Here is a 13,377-nt window from a genome sequence, read left to right as displayed (position 1 = left end):
GAGCAGGTGAGCAGGTGAGTGATCAGGAGAGCAGGTGAGCAGGTGAGTGATCAGGAGAGCGGGTGAGCAGGTGAGTGATCAGGAGAGGGGGCGAGCAGGTGAGTGATCAGGAGAGCGGGTGAGCAGGTGAGCAGGTGAGTGATCAGGAGAGGGGGTGAGCAGGTGAGTGATCAGGAGAGCGGGCGAGCAGGTGAGTGATCAGGAGAGGGGGTGAGCAGGTGAGTGATCAGGAGAGCGGGTGAGTAGGTGAGTGATCAGGAGAGAGGGTGAGCAGGTGAGTGATCAGGAGAGCGGGTGAGCGGGTGAGCAGGTGAGTGATCAGGAGAGGGGGTGAGCAGGTGAGTGATCAGGAGAGGGGGTGAGCAGGTGAGTGATCAGGAGAGCAGGTGAGTGATCAGGAGAGCGGGTGAGCAGGTGAGTGATCAGGAGAGGAGGTGAGCAGGTGAGTGATCAGGAGAGCGGGTGAGCAGGTGAGCAGGTGAGTGATCAGGAGAGGGGGTGAGCAGGTGAGTGATCAGGAGAGGGGGTGAGCAGGTGAGTGATCAGGAGAGCGGGTGAGCAGGTAAGTGATCAGGAGAGCGGGCGAGCAGGTGAGTGATCAGGAGAGCGGGTGAGCAGGTGAGCAGGTGAGTGATCAGGAGAGCGGGCGACCAGGTGAGCAGGTGAGTGATCAGGAGAGGAGGTGAGCAGGTGAGCAGGTGAGTGATCAGGAGAGCGGGTGAGTGATCAGGAGAGCAGGTGAGCAGGTGAGTGATCAGGAGAGCGGGTGAGCAGGTGAGTGATCAGGAGAGCGGGCGACCAGGTGAGCAGGTGAGTGATCAGGAGAGGAGGTGAGCAGGTGAGTGATCAGGAGAGCGGGTGAGCAGGTGAGTGATCAGGAGAGCGGGTGAGCAGGTGAGTGATCAGGAGAGCGGGCGAGCAGGTGAGTGATCAGGAGAGCGGGCGACCAGGTGAGTGATCAGGAGAGGGGGCGAGCAGGTGAGTGATCAGGAGAGGGGGCGAGCAGGTGAGTGATCAGGAGAGGAGGTGAGCAGGTGAGTGATCAGGAGAGGGGGTGAGCAGGTGAGTGATCAGGAGAGGGGGTGAGCAGGTGAGTGATCAGGAGAGGGGGTGAGCAGGTGAGTGATCAGGAGAGGGGGTGAGCAGGTGAGTGATCAGGAGAGCGGGTGAGCAGGTGAGTGATCAGGAGAGGGGGTGAGCAGGTGAGTGATCAGGAGAGGGGGTGAGCAGGTGAGTGATCAGGAGAGCGGGTGAGCAGGTGAGTGATCAGGAGAGGGGGTGAGCAGGTGAGTGATCAGGAGAGGGGGTGAGCAGGTGAGTGATCAGGAGAGGGGGTGAGCAGGTGAGTGATCAGGAGAGGGGGTGAGCAGGTGAGTGATCAGGAGAGGGGGTGAGCAGGTGAGTGATCAGGAGAGGGGGTGAGCAGGTGAGTGATCAGGAGAGCGGGTGAGCAGGTGAGTGATCAGGAGAGGGGGTGAGCAGGTGAGCAGGTGAGTGATCAGGAGAGGGGGCGAGTAGGTGAGCAGGTGAGTGATCAGGAGAGTGGGCGAGCAGGTGAGCAGGTGAGTGATCAGGAGAGCGGGTGAGCAGGTGAGCAGGTGAGTGATCAGGAGAGAGGGTGAGCAGGTGAGCAGGTGAGTGATCAGGAGAGGGGGTGAGCAGGTGAGCAGGTGAGTGATCAGGAGAGGGGGTGAGTAGGTGAGCAGGTGAGTGATCAGGAGAGAGGGTGAGCAGGTGAGCAGGTGAGTGATCAGGAGAGCGGGTGAGCAGGTGAGTGATCAGGAGAGCGGGTGAGCGGGTGAGCAGGTGAGTGATCAGGAGAGGGGGTGAGCAGGTGAGTGATCAGGAGAGCGGGTGAGCAGGTGAGTGATCAGGAGAGCGGGCGACCAGGTGAGCAGATGTAGCCAGCATGGTGGTTCAGCCTCTCCAGATGGCCTCCAGCCACCAAGAAGCTTTGCTTCATCCTGTCTTGCCTCTCCCTCCCTCCCTCTTCCTTGCCTCCCTCCCTTCCTTCCCACCCTTCCTCTTGCCTTCTTTCATTATTTCTAAATTCTAATTTCTCTGAATGAAAGTGAGGACTTCCTAAAAAAGCAATTTTAGGTCTGGGGATATGGCCTAGTGGCAAGAGAGCTTGCCTCCTATACATGAAGCCCTGGGTTCGATTCCCCAGCACCACATATATAGAAAACAGCCAGAAGTGGCGCTGTGGCTCAAGTGGTAGAGTGCTAGCCTTGAGCAAAAAGAAGCCAGGGACAGTGCTCAGGCCCGGAGTTCAAGCCCCAGGACTGGCAAAAAAAAAAAAAAGCAATTTTATTTTTTTCAATGAATTTTCTGTCAGTCCCTTTGCCCATTTTCATGACTGCTTTTTTCAGTGACTTGTAGGGACTCTTTGTATACTGAATTCCCATTACTGTAAGCACCTCTCCTTCACCAAGCACCCTTTGGTTCCAATTCCCACAGCCTGGAATTAACAAGGTTTGGTGGCAAACCTGCTCGTCTGCTACCATTAGTGCACGGTGACCTACTGGCTTTTATTCCCTGCATCCCTCCTTCAGCAGACAACCTGATAATGGGTCTGGAGTCACTATCAGCAAATACTTGTTCCTTTCCCTCAGCAAGGGCAGGCCAGGAAGGCTTGGGTATAAGATCCAAGGAGTTTGGGTTTTACTTGAAATTCAGTGGGATGTATTCTCAGATCCTGGGCTATTTTGTGCAGTTCTATGGAGCCAGGGTCCATGACAGCACGGCTTAACGTATCAGTTAAAGATGTTAGCTGGATTAATTCATTAGCTAATTGATTACTGAGTGGCTTGCTGTTCCTGGAGGGAGACAGGCATTACTGGAAGTCCCGACATGGAAAGCTGAGCCAAAGCTGGTACACAGCACCTGATCTCTCTAGAGGAGGCAGGTCCCCGGCCCGGGGGCCTGGGGTGGTAGGGCCTGGCACACAGCCCACGGGGGCCAGGCCGCCGAACCCCAGCACTACACCCCACGTGGGAACTCACTCAGGTCACGGCGCGCAGTCCACGCGGAACTCAGAGCAAAGAACAGGAGGGCTGGAGTAGGGAGGAAACCAAGCCCGAGGCCGGGAAGGCTGCCACGCGGACCCGAGGCGCTTGGCTTTGCCTTGAAGTTCAGCGGGATGCACTTTCAGAGCTGTTTTTCTTAATTGTTAACCAAGCTAGGGGCTTTGGCGGTCAGCCCTGCCCATAATCTCCTGGCCCTCCAGCCGGGCCGGGGGACGCGGCAGCGAGGAGGAGGCCCGGCCCGCGAGCCCGGGGCCCAGCCCGGCTCCGCTCGCCGCGGCCGCCAGGTGGCGCCGCGCGCCCGCACACGGGCGGGCCGGGCCGGGGTCTCGGCGCGGGCCGGGGGCGGGGAGGCCCGGCCGGGGGCGGGGCCCGCCAGGTTGGGTGACTTTGGGTTTGACCTGCCTGGAGATGAGCTAATCCCGCCGTGTAATGGACTCTGGAGATAGGCGCGGGCTGCGCGCTATCTGCGTCGCCATGGGGACCATCAAGCGCGGGCGGGGTGCGAGCCTGGAAAAATACAGCCTTTGTGGCGGCGCGGGTCCCTCCCGGCCGGGGCCCGGGCAGCGGGACGCGGGCTCTCGCCCCCGGCGTCCCCGCGCGCAGCCCGGCGCGCCCCGGCACCTCGAGGGCGCCAGGCCCGGGGCCCCCGCGCCGCCGCCGCGCTGGGCCACGCGGGCCGCCCGGGCACGGCGCGCGCCTCCCGCAGACCCACCCGGGCCGGGGCCCTCCGGAAGGCCCCGGGTGCGCGCAGAGCTCTGCGGCCCGGCACCCCGGGTGTGCGGTGTGCCCGGCGAAGGGCGTCCCGCTCCCCGGCGCCTTCCCGGCGGCCCTCCCGCCGCGCTCGACACCCGCACGGGTCCGCGCCCCACGCCCGCGCGCGGCCGCCCTCCACCGCGCGGGGCGCGCGTCCCGCCGGGCATGCCGGTGACACCCGTCCCCGCCGGTCCCGTCCCCGCGGGCCCCGGGTTCACTCACTGGCGCACCCACGTGTCCTTCCGAGGCGCGGGGGAGCGCGGGGCGCGCGCCGGCGGCCGGGCGGGCACCGGCGCCCGCAGTGCCCCCCGCGGACGCTATCTGCCTGCCCATCAGCGCGGGGATCTGCGCTGGTAAATGCTGCATTCGATGGCGGGCGCATTTGTTGTGCGCACTCTGAAAGGGCTCCGATAATCTGGAAGGCAGAGATAAGGAACACCATTTATTCCGCGGCACTTTGGAAACAATTCCCAGCCCTGTACAACCCCATTCTCGGGCAGCCTCCGAGCCGGGCAGATAACGATTGGCTATTCATTATCTTCGCCGGGAACAAAGATTAGCCGGCCGAGATGAAAAATTACCCGGGACAGCGGCGCAGCCCCGCGCAGACCCCCCTGCCTGCCGGAGCCTCGAGCCCCGCCCGGCCCGGGGTCTGGGCGCGCGGGCCGGAGCTGCCCGGCGGGGCGAGGCCTGCGCCTCCGGCACTCTCCGCACCAAAGCACCGCCCGTCCCCCCTTCCCCCCTGTGCTGAGCCCCCTCGTCCCTTTGTTTCCTCGCCTCCCTTCCCACCTCTGGGTCTCCTCCCGGAAGAGCCCCTCAAAGGTGGCCATCGATTCTGCTTTGTCCCTCCTCCGCCTCTCCCCCATGCCTCCCTCTGATGAACACTTTGCTTTACGCACACCTCGCTGAGCTTTCCTGCCACTTTTTAGTTGTTCATTTTTTGTTTGTCTCTGAGGGGTAGTGCCTCTGTTTCTGTCACTTGCATTAAAAAAAAAATCTGTTCTTGGGGCTTCTTGTCTCTGCCCCCCACCTTTCTCAGAGTCAGTCATCTCCACAGGACCCGACTTCCCTAGACATCATATTGTTTGCCCCCCCCACCCCCAGGGCCGCTGAAGCCTCAGGACCAACCTGCCCCGTCCACACCAGGCCCCTCCCCAGTGGGAGAATAGGGACTCGGAGGGGGCGGTCCAGCCAGCAGGGACCTCATTAGAGCAGTTATTTGGCATGGCGCTGGCAATGGCTGATAAGCCTTATCAGCTCATCTCCCCTCCTACAGACAGAATGTGCCCAGTAAATGGCACAGTGGAGCCCCACGGGTGGCCTGGGCTAGTTAGGAAGGTGCAGGTACTGCACAGTCCCCAGACCTCACCTCCTTCAGACACCCCAACATCAGCTCCTGTGTGGCACCGTGCAGACAGATGTGCCAGGACACCTTTGTCCCGTGCACAGCTTGAGGTTACCCACTGCCACGTATGCACAAAGACACACACAAGTGCGCGTGTGCACATGCACGCATACACACGCATACACACACATACACACAGATGAACGAAGGCATGCCCAGACACAAACACTCCCCAACAGCCATCAACTCATATGTGGAATTACACATGCGCACTTCAGAGACACAGAGAACCAGACACACGCCATTAAACTTAACACACATGTGCTCAGATACACACATATGCACACACCTACCCATCAAGTGGAACACAAATTCAGTGACCAAGTACCCATACCAGGACACACACCCAGCTCTGCTGGTGTTCTCTCCAGTATGAGCAACACAATCACCAGTCGCGCGGTGACCTGCTGCCCAATGCACAAACTTTTCCCATCCACTCACTTTTGCACAAACCTGTGTGCTCACCAGCACGCATGGGCACAGGACCCCAACACGGAGTGACACACAGAATGCATACAAAGCTGCAGGATTCGGAGAGGCCCACAAACAGCAGGTAACAGGCCCGTGGAGGGACAGACCCCTCGCCTCTCAGAGGGGCTCCAGTCTTTCCAAAGCAAAGCTCGTTCACTCCCCAGGCAGCTGGCCCGCCGCGGGGAATGGGGAACTGAAATCCTTGGTGGGGCCTCTGGAGGGAGGCACGAGTGCTCCTCCTGGGCCCTAATGGACAGCTCCTGAGCCTTCCTGGGTGAAGACACCCCTCATCTCCAGCCTTCTAAGGGCAGTCTCCGGTCCTTTTCTGCCTGGAATGGGCAAGGAGACACCAGAAGCTCCATTCCTAAAAGCCCCATAGGCTTTAGAGTTGGGAATTGGGGGCGGAGGTGGGAAAGTGAGGGTGCCAAGCCCACGAGGAAGAGAGGGAATTGTGTGTGTGTGTGTGCCAGTGTGTGTAAGAGTGTGTTGAGTGTGTGTAAGAGTGTTTGTGTAACCCAGATCACCTGTATGGGATGTCCAGACTGTGTGTGTGCCCATCCTGTGAGACCTACTGGCAGTGAGTGGAAGGGGAGCAGCCCTCTGGGACCCTGCATGTGTGTGTACGCACGTGTGTGTGTCCCCTCTATCCCCCTCTCCCTGCTCTTTCTGGTCCTCTGGGAGTCCGAGCTTTCCGAGTGTGCCGAGGCCCAGGAAGGCAGGAGAGACCTGGAGTGTGGACAAGCAGGGTGGGGGCCTTCGGTGCCGGGCAGCCAGTGTACGGCCCGCCCGCTGCCGGGCCGGGGATTGCAGGGCCGGAGCCCGGCCCGGGCACCGATGCCCTCCTGAGGCGCTCCCCCCCCCCCAGATGTTGAAATAAAAAGCACCGCGCTGGGAGGGGGATCGGGGCTGCGCCACCCGGGCTCCCCGCTCCAGCCCCTCGCCGGCGTCACCCCCACCCTAACCCGCCCCCTCCGCGCACCCGCTGGACAAAAGCGACCCGCGGCGCTCCACACGGTGGCTCTGCGCCGCTGCCCCGCACTTGGGTCTGGCCGCCAGCTGCGCGCCCTGGCTCCCCGCTCCGCTCGGCCGCGTCCGCTCGGGGCGCCGCCCCCGCCCCCGCCCGGTGAGTTCGCTCCGCTCCGCCTGCCGGGCACCCGAGTCGCCGGGCGGCTCCACCTGTACTCCCCACCTCCGGGGCTCACCCTGGCCCGGGCCCCCGGGGGCGGATTCGGGGGCTCGGCCCGCCGCGGGCCTCCTCCGCCAGACCCAGGTGCGGCGGCAGGCCGCCCTCCCGCCGCACGGGGCCTTCCCGGAGCTGCCCCGGGCCCCGCCCGCAGCCTTTGTCTGGGCGCCCCCACCCCGGGCCGCCTCCCCACCCGGCCTCCCCCGGCGGGTGCGTCCGAGCCGGGCCGCCGGGCCGCCTGCACCTGCCGGCCGGTCCCGTGCGCCGGCTTAGCCCGGCTCGCTCGCAGCTCCCCGCGGCCCTTTATTCGCGGAGGCCGGGGGCCGGAGGGGGGCAGCGCGCGGCTGCCCGCCTCGCCCGCCCCCAAGTGCAGGCGAATCCGTTTGGTGGGGTTTCGGCCGGGCCGGGCCGCGGTGGGGGCCCCCGGCCCAGGCACGGGGTGCGCTCCCGGTCGCCGGGCGGGGCGAGGGCTCCAGAGCCGTTGGGGCGGCCGGGTTCCAGCTCCCGCTCGCCCCAGCCGGGAGGGGAAAGCCTCGAATTCGGGGCCTCCTGGGCCTGCCGTCCTTCCTTCAGCAGGAAACGGGGAGATTTCCGTGTTCTGTTTTTTGGGGGGGGAGGCAAACCCCTCGTCCCCCGAGTCCGGACCCTCCGGCGGCGGGCTGCGGGCCCCCGCGGGAACCCCGCGCGGGGATTCGTTTGTGAGCCCGAGGCTCCGAGAGCCAGGCGGGACCACGGGGCGCCGGCCGCCGCTTCCCGGCCGCGGTGACAAACTGCGAGCAAATTGCGTCCAACGGAACGGGTTTGGTAGCTGTGGAGCCACGAGGCCGGAGCATCGCGTGGCCGCCCGCGGTCAGCGCCGCGTCCTGGGGAGGCCGGGCCGGTGGGGGTGAGACCCAGGCGGGGAGAGGCCACCCCCAGCCGGGGCCTAGATCTCCAAGACCCAGAGGGGACGGCGGAGCCCGCCGGGGAGGTCGGGAAAGTCTTCCGGTTGGAGGGGCTGAAGCGAACCCCAGGGCGCAGGGGGCCCGCTCAGGAGCCCAGGGGTGGCTGCTGCCTGGTGGATGGAGCACCCGGCCCACAGAGGCCCCCACGCCGGCCGCCCTGCGCTCCTCAAGGCTTAGGCCCTCGCCCGCCTCGCGGGGTTGGGAACGCCGGAATGGGAGGCAGTCTATAAATGCCCTTAATCCCCCCACCTCTGCCAATTAGCTGCCCACAGGAAAAGGCGACAAGAATTGGGTTACAGAGAGAGGGTGATCCCAGAGGGGCTAGCCGGTGATCGAAGTTTAAACAAAGGCCCCGCTGCCTGGACAGCTCGGGTCCCTGCCTGCCTGGTGCCCCCCCTCCCCCCCAGCAGAAACGGGGAGACACTCCCGAGCCAGGCCTGAATCCACCGTGCCCAGCTCCGCGAAGGACCCCGCTGCTGTCCCACACGGTGAGGGGCTTCGGGTGACTTGAAAAGGGCAGTTGGAGAGTCCCGGGTCTCAGTGGCTCTCCGGTCCCTGGAGAAAGCTTGTTCCAGCGGGAGGAAGGTGGCCGCTCCTTACGCAGGTTCCAGCTGTGGTCCAGAACAAGCAAAAATCGAACACAACAGGTCCACCGCAGGCAGGCGGCGTGGAGACGCGGTCCCCGCGGCGGTGAGCTGCAGTCTTCTCCGGTGGGCGCCGCGGCCGCGGCCGTCCCGGGGTTGTCGTCCCGACTGAGCCTCGGCTCCGGGGACCAGGCCGGCGGCTGGTCTCCGGGCGGGGGTGGCGTTCCGGCTGCCGCCCCGGCGCCCGCGGCCGGACGCGCGCTTCGAGGGGCGCAGGCCCCCCCTTCGTGGTCCAGCTCGGAGCGCGGTCGCCCGCGCGCGGCTTCCGCCCCCAGGCTGGGCGCACGGTCGGAGAACTCAGCAGTCCCGCGTCCGGCGCAGGAGCTGCCGAGCCGGCCGGGGCTCCCGCGTGCCGGCCGGCCGCCCCCAGGCCTCGGAGCCCAGGCAGAAGCTCGCTCCCCCGTCCTCCTCCCCCCACGCCGGGACGCCGCGGGCGGGGTCCGGTGCGGGTCTCCCGGGGCCCGGGCTGGAGCTCGGCTAAACGCCCCGTTCGGCTCCTCGGTGCGGCGATTTTCCGGGCGGCCGAGCGATCGGGGCCCGAGTCCGCGTCTGCCCTCCATCCGCTGGGGGCCGGGAAGGTGGGCAGCCTCGGGCGGCGGCTCAGCCGACCGTGCCAGGCCCCCGCCCGCCCGCCCGGCCGGCGGCCGCGGGTCCCCAGCCGCCCCGGGCCCAGGACGACTTTAGCCGCACCTGGGGGAGAGCCAGGCGAATCGCCGGCCGCGTGCGGGGCCCCGCGCGGCCGCCTCCCCGCGGGCCCAGGCGCCCCGGGAGGAGCGGGCAGCTTCGGGTTTGCGCCCCGCACCGCGTCCGCCGCCAGGCCCCCGGTGGGGCCTCGGGCGCCAAGTCCCGGGTCGAGCCCGGCGGAACGAGGCGTGGTCCCCAGCCCGCGGCGTCTCCGAGAGGCGCCCAGCCGGCCCCCAGCTCCGCGGCGCGGTTCCCCTACCCGCGGGTCGAGAATCGTGCGCTCAAGGCGGGGTGGGCTTGGGGGGGAGCTGAGGCCGGCGCGCGGGAGGGAGCGGCCCGGGGAGCGCCAGCCTGGAGTCGCCCGGGCCGCTCACCTGCCGCGCCCCCCCCCCCCGACCCCCCGCCCCGCGCCCGCCACGGGGCGGACTCCCGGGCGGCCCAGGCCCCGCATCCTCCGGAGTGCCGGGACGCGGGAGCCGAGGCGGGCTGGCAGCCCGGCGGAGCTCCGCACCCCACCCCCGGGCCCCGCTTTTACCTGCGCGGGGGAGACGGGGCCCGCGGAGACGCGGGGCCCGGGGGCGGCGGGCGGGGAGGGGCGGCGGGGGCGCCCCGAGCCGCGGGGCCGAGCGCTTCCCGCCCTCCTCGGATTATTAAAAAGTTCATTTCCTGGCGAATCGGGTGACGTCAGGGGCCCGGCGTCGCGGTGGCGGGGCCGCGGGCCGGAGAAGCCGCCTCCGGTTACCCAATTACCGACTGTCAATCCCGCCGCCCCTCCCCCCGGCGCGGACCCCGGCCCGCCCGGGCCCCGACCCACCTGGGGCTCCCGCGCGCCGGGAGGGAGCGGGGCGGGGGCTGGTCCGCGGCGTCCCGTCCCGCACCTGTCCGGGCGCCCCCGACGCCTTCGGGCCGGCTCGGTCCCGGCCTCCCTCGGAGCCGCCGCCTCGCGTCCGCCCGGCGGGGCGGCGGAAGGGCGCGCCCCGGGCCCACGGGACACGGGGCCCCGCCGCGCCGGAGGCGCGTGGAGAGCGGCGCCCGGTGGCCCGGGGGACGAAGCGCCGGCCTCCCCGCCTCGCCGGGGCCGCCGCGGGGACCCGCGGGGACGGAAGGACGCGCTCGGCCCGGGGCGCGGCCCTCCGCCGGCGCCGGTCCGGGCTCCCCGGCCCGGGCCCCGGCCGCTCGGCCCGGTGGTCCGCGAAGGCCACGCCCGCGGAGGACGACCCTCCCCCGGAGCCGCCCCCCGCGCGGCCGCGCGCGCGCCGCCCCGCCGCCCGGGGCCCCGCGGGCGCCGCTCAGCCCGGCCTCCCCCGAGCCGGGGAGGGGGCGCCCGGTAGGCACCGTCGGGCTCCCCGCCGGCCCGGCCGCGCGCGCGCGCGGGAGCGCCGGGACCGGGGCGCCCCGGGGGGAGGCCCCGCGAGTGCGGCCCGGGGTCCCCGGGGCGAGTGCGGGAGGGGCTCGGAGGCCGGAGGGACCGAGAGCGTCCGGGCGAGGGCGCGGGGCGCGGGGGCCGCGGGCGGAGGGGCCGCGGGCGGGCGGCGGGGTCGCGGGTCAGTCCCCGAGTCCGGCGGGCCGAGCGGCGGCGCGACCAATGGGGGGCGGAGGCTGGGCGGCGCGCGGCGCTGATTGGCTGGCGCCGGCTTCTTAGGCCCGCGCGGCCCCCGCTTCATGTCTGTGCGAGCGTCGGCAGCTGGCGCCAGGGCGGCCGGGGCTGCCGAGGGGCCGGAGCCGGGCGCGCCCGAGGCCGAGGCGCGCGCAGCCCCCCGCCCCTGCTCCGGGAGCCCGCGGCCTCGGACGCCGCGCGGGGCCGCCCGCCCGAAGCCCGCGCCCGCGCCCCCTCTCCGCCTCCCTCCCTCCAGTCCCGCTCCGCGCGCGTAAGTTCGGGGTGCAGAAGTCGGCGGAGGGCCCGGGGCGCGGCCGGCTCGGCGGGGCCCCCTCCCGGGGCCGGGCTGCGGCGGCCTCTCCCGGGTCCCGCGGCGGGAGGCCGCGGCGTGCGGCCCGGAGTGGGCCAGGGCCGGCTTCCCCCGCGGGTGTGCGGGGCAGGGGCGCGCGTGTGCCCGGGCCGGGCGCCCCGCGGCCGTCGGGTCCCCAACTTTCAGCGAGTTCTGGTGTGTCCGTGCCCGGGGGCGGGGCGCCGCGTGACAGCCCGGGCCGCGGGCGGGCGGGCGGGCGGCGTTCGCCGGGCTCCCCGGGGTGCGTCCGGCGGCGGCGCGCGGGAGGAGTGCGGAGCTCCGGGGCCGCGCGGACGCGGCTGCGGGGCCGCGGGGGGCCGCGCGAGTCGGGGGGGGCACCGCGCGGGGCCGCCGGGTGCGCGCCCGGGCCCCGTCCCCGCTTTCCTTTCGCTTTGCGCCCCGAGCTTTCCGCCCGCCCGGGCCCGGGGCGTCCCCGCCGGCGGCGCCCCCTCACCCGGCCCCTCCGTCGCGCAGGGCCGCCGCCGCCCGCGCCCCGCCGCGGCCATGGAAGTGGCGCCCGAGCAGCCGCGCTGGATGGCGCACCCCGCCGTGCTGAACGCGCAGCACCCCGACTCGCACCACCCGGGGCTGGCGCACAACTACATGGAGCCGGCGCCGCTGCTGCCCCCCGACGAGGTGGACGTCTTCTTCAACCACCTGGACTCGCCCGGGAACCCCTACTATGCCAACCCGGCCCACGCCCGCGCGCGCGTCTCCTACGGCCCCGCGCACGGTGAGCGGCGGCGGGCGGGCGGGCGAGGCGGGCGGCCGCTTCCCGGATGTGGGGCCCGGGGAGCCGCCGGAAAATCGGGCCACCTCCGAAGGCCCCGCTGGGTCCTGCCCCTGGGGTCGCCTAAGCCACTTGTCCCAAGCGCTGGCCACACACTCCGGGCTGCTGCATGTTGTGGGGGTCTCTCTAGGGGGGTGCTGTGAGTGGTGCCCCACTTCTGGCTGTCTTGGGGGGCCCTGTGCAGGGGCGCTGCGGGAGGCCTCCGACGTAGGGCTGTCTGGGGGTGTCTGTGGGGGGGCTCTGTGAGCGGGGTTCAGCTTTGGTTATCTTGGGGTCTGTGAGGGTGGGACGGGCCCTGGCTCACTTCCGCCGGTCTTGGGGTCTCTGTGAGCAGCCTCAGCACCTGGCTGTGGGGGCTCCGCCTGAGGTGCTGTGATGCGACCCTCTCTCTGCTGCAGCGCGTCTCACTGGAGGTCAGATGTGCCGGCCACACTTGTTGCACAGCCCCGGCTTGCCCTGGCTGGACGGGGGCAAAGCCGCCCTCTCGGCCGCGCACCACCACAACCCTTGGACCGTGAGCCCCTTCTCCAAGACGCTGCACCCATCAGCCGCCGGGGGCCCCGGGGGGCCCGGGGGCCCCTTGTCCGTGTACCCCGCCACTGCGGGTGGCAGTGGCTCAGGCAGCGGGGGCTCCGTGGCCTCGCTCACCCCGGCTGCGGCCCACTCTGGCTCCCACCTTTTCGGCTTCCCGCCCACACCTCCCAAAGAGGTATCCCCAGACCCCAGCACGGGGGCGGCCTCCCCAGCCTCCTCCTCTGCGGGGGGCAGCGCCGCCCGGGCAGAGGACAAGGACGCTGTCAAGTACCAAGTGGCTCTGCCTGAGAGCATGAAGATGGAAGGCGGCAGCCCCCTGCGTCCAGGCCTGGCCACCATGGGGGCCCAGCCGGCCACTCACCACCCCATCCCCACCTACCCATCCTACGTGCCCGCCGCGGCGGCACACGACTATGGCGGCGGACTCTTCCACCCTGGAGGCTTCCTGGGCGGCCCGGCCTCCAGCTTCACCCCCAAGCAGCGCAGCAAGGCCCGCTCTTGCTCAGGTAAAGGCAGGTGCGGGACAGGAGCCTGGGGGTGGGGTGTGGCTGGCAAGCGCGGGGGCTGCGAACGGGGTGGGGAAAGGTGGGAGGGGGGACAGGGTCGTTCAGCGGAGCCGAGGTCCCCCTCCAATACCCAGCAGAAGGTTGAGCCCCCAGAATGAGCAGAGGCCATAAAAGGTTCTCCCTGGGGGAGTGCTCCCTTTAGTCCCGGACTTGCGTCCTCCTGTGCCCCTCAAGGCCCGGGTGGTAGAGAACGCGAGTCCCCTTGCTCTTCCCCGCATCTCTAGTGAAAACCCCGTGGCCGCATGAAGCGGGGGCGTGAGGGAATGCGGGCTGTCGGTGAGGCAGGCAGCCTGCTGGGGCTGTGGACGCGTGTCTGCACCCCGGCCCTGCCGGCGCGCCCGGAGCTCAGACCCGGAAGGGATCTGGCTTTCAGAATCGGCCAGTACAATCTCAGGATTTCAAGGCCTCTGATCTCTTTGGGAGATTTC

The 13,377-nt window shown here is 69.1% G+C and overlaps 2 protein-coding genes across 3 annotated transcripts in view; both read left to right on the top strand.

Moving 5' to 3' along the window:
- The first annotated feature begins 3,503 nt into the window (after window positions 1-3,503).
- Window positions 3,504-10,985, top strand: LOC125357966 (collagen alpha-1(III) chain-like). The gene is made up of 8 exons (XM_048354800.1): window positions 3,504-4,135; window positions 5,656-5,740; window positions 6,340-6,433; window positions 6,524-7,690; window positions 8,347-9,007; window positions 9,247-9,404; window positions 9,802-10,440; window positions 10,756-10,985. The coding sequence occupies exons 1-8, from the start codon at window positions 3,504-3,506 to the stop codon at window positions 10,983-10,985; spliced, it is 3,666 nt and encodes a 1,221-aa protein (XP_048210757.1).
- Gata2 (GATA binding protein 2) overlaps window positions 10,795-13,377 on the top strand; it is a 21,961-nt gene continuing 19,378 nt past the window's right edge. For both annotated transcript variants that reach the window (XR_007212413.1, XM_048356366.1), the window contains exons 1-3: window positions 10,795-10,981; window positions 11,534-11,792; window positions 12,248-12,889. Coding sequence is in view for 1 of the 2 variants with exons in the window: in XM_048356366.1 (XP_048212323.1) it covers window positions 11,564-11,792; window positions 12,248-12,889 (871 nt within the window). In the remaining variant the exon portion in view is untranslated. The remainder of the gene's footprint in view (window positions 10,982-11,533; window positions 11,793-12,247; window positions 12,890-13,377) is intronic.

The sequence above is a fragment of the Perognathus longimembris genome, chromosome 10 (genome assembly GCF_023159225.1).
Source record: "Perognathus longimembris pacificus isolate PPM17 chromosome 10, ASM2315922v1, whole genome shotgun sequence".
NCBI classification, from domain to species: Eukaryota; Metazoa; Chordata; class Mammalia; order Rodentia; family Heteromyidae; genus Perognathus; species Perognathus longimembris.
This window is presented reverse-complemented; position numbering and strand designations above follow the sequence as displayed.

Coding starts and splice junctions, on each gene's coding strand:
- LOC125357966 (XM_048354800.1), top strand. CDS start 3,504: ATGGGGACCATCAAGCGCGGGCGGGGTGCGAGCCTGGAAAAATACAGC. Junction 5,741..6,339: donor GAGAGGCCCACAAACAGCAG/GTAACAGGCCCG, acceptor GTCCTCTGGGAG/TCCGAGCTTTCCGAGTGTGC. Junction 10,441..10,755: donor AGCCGGGGAGGGGGCGCCCG/GTAGGCACCGTC, acceptor CCGGCTTCTTAG/GCCCGCGCGGCCCCCGCTTC.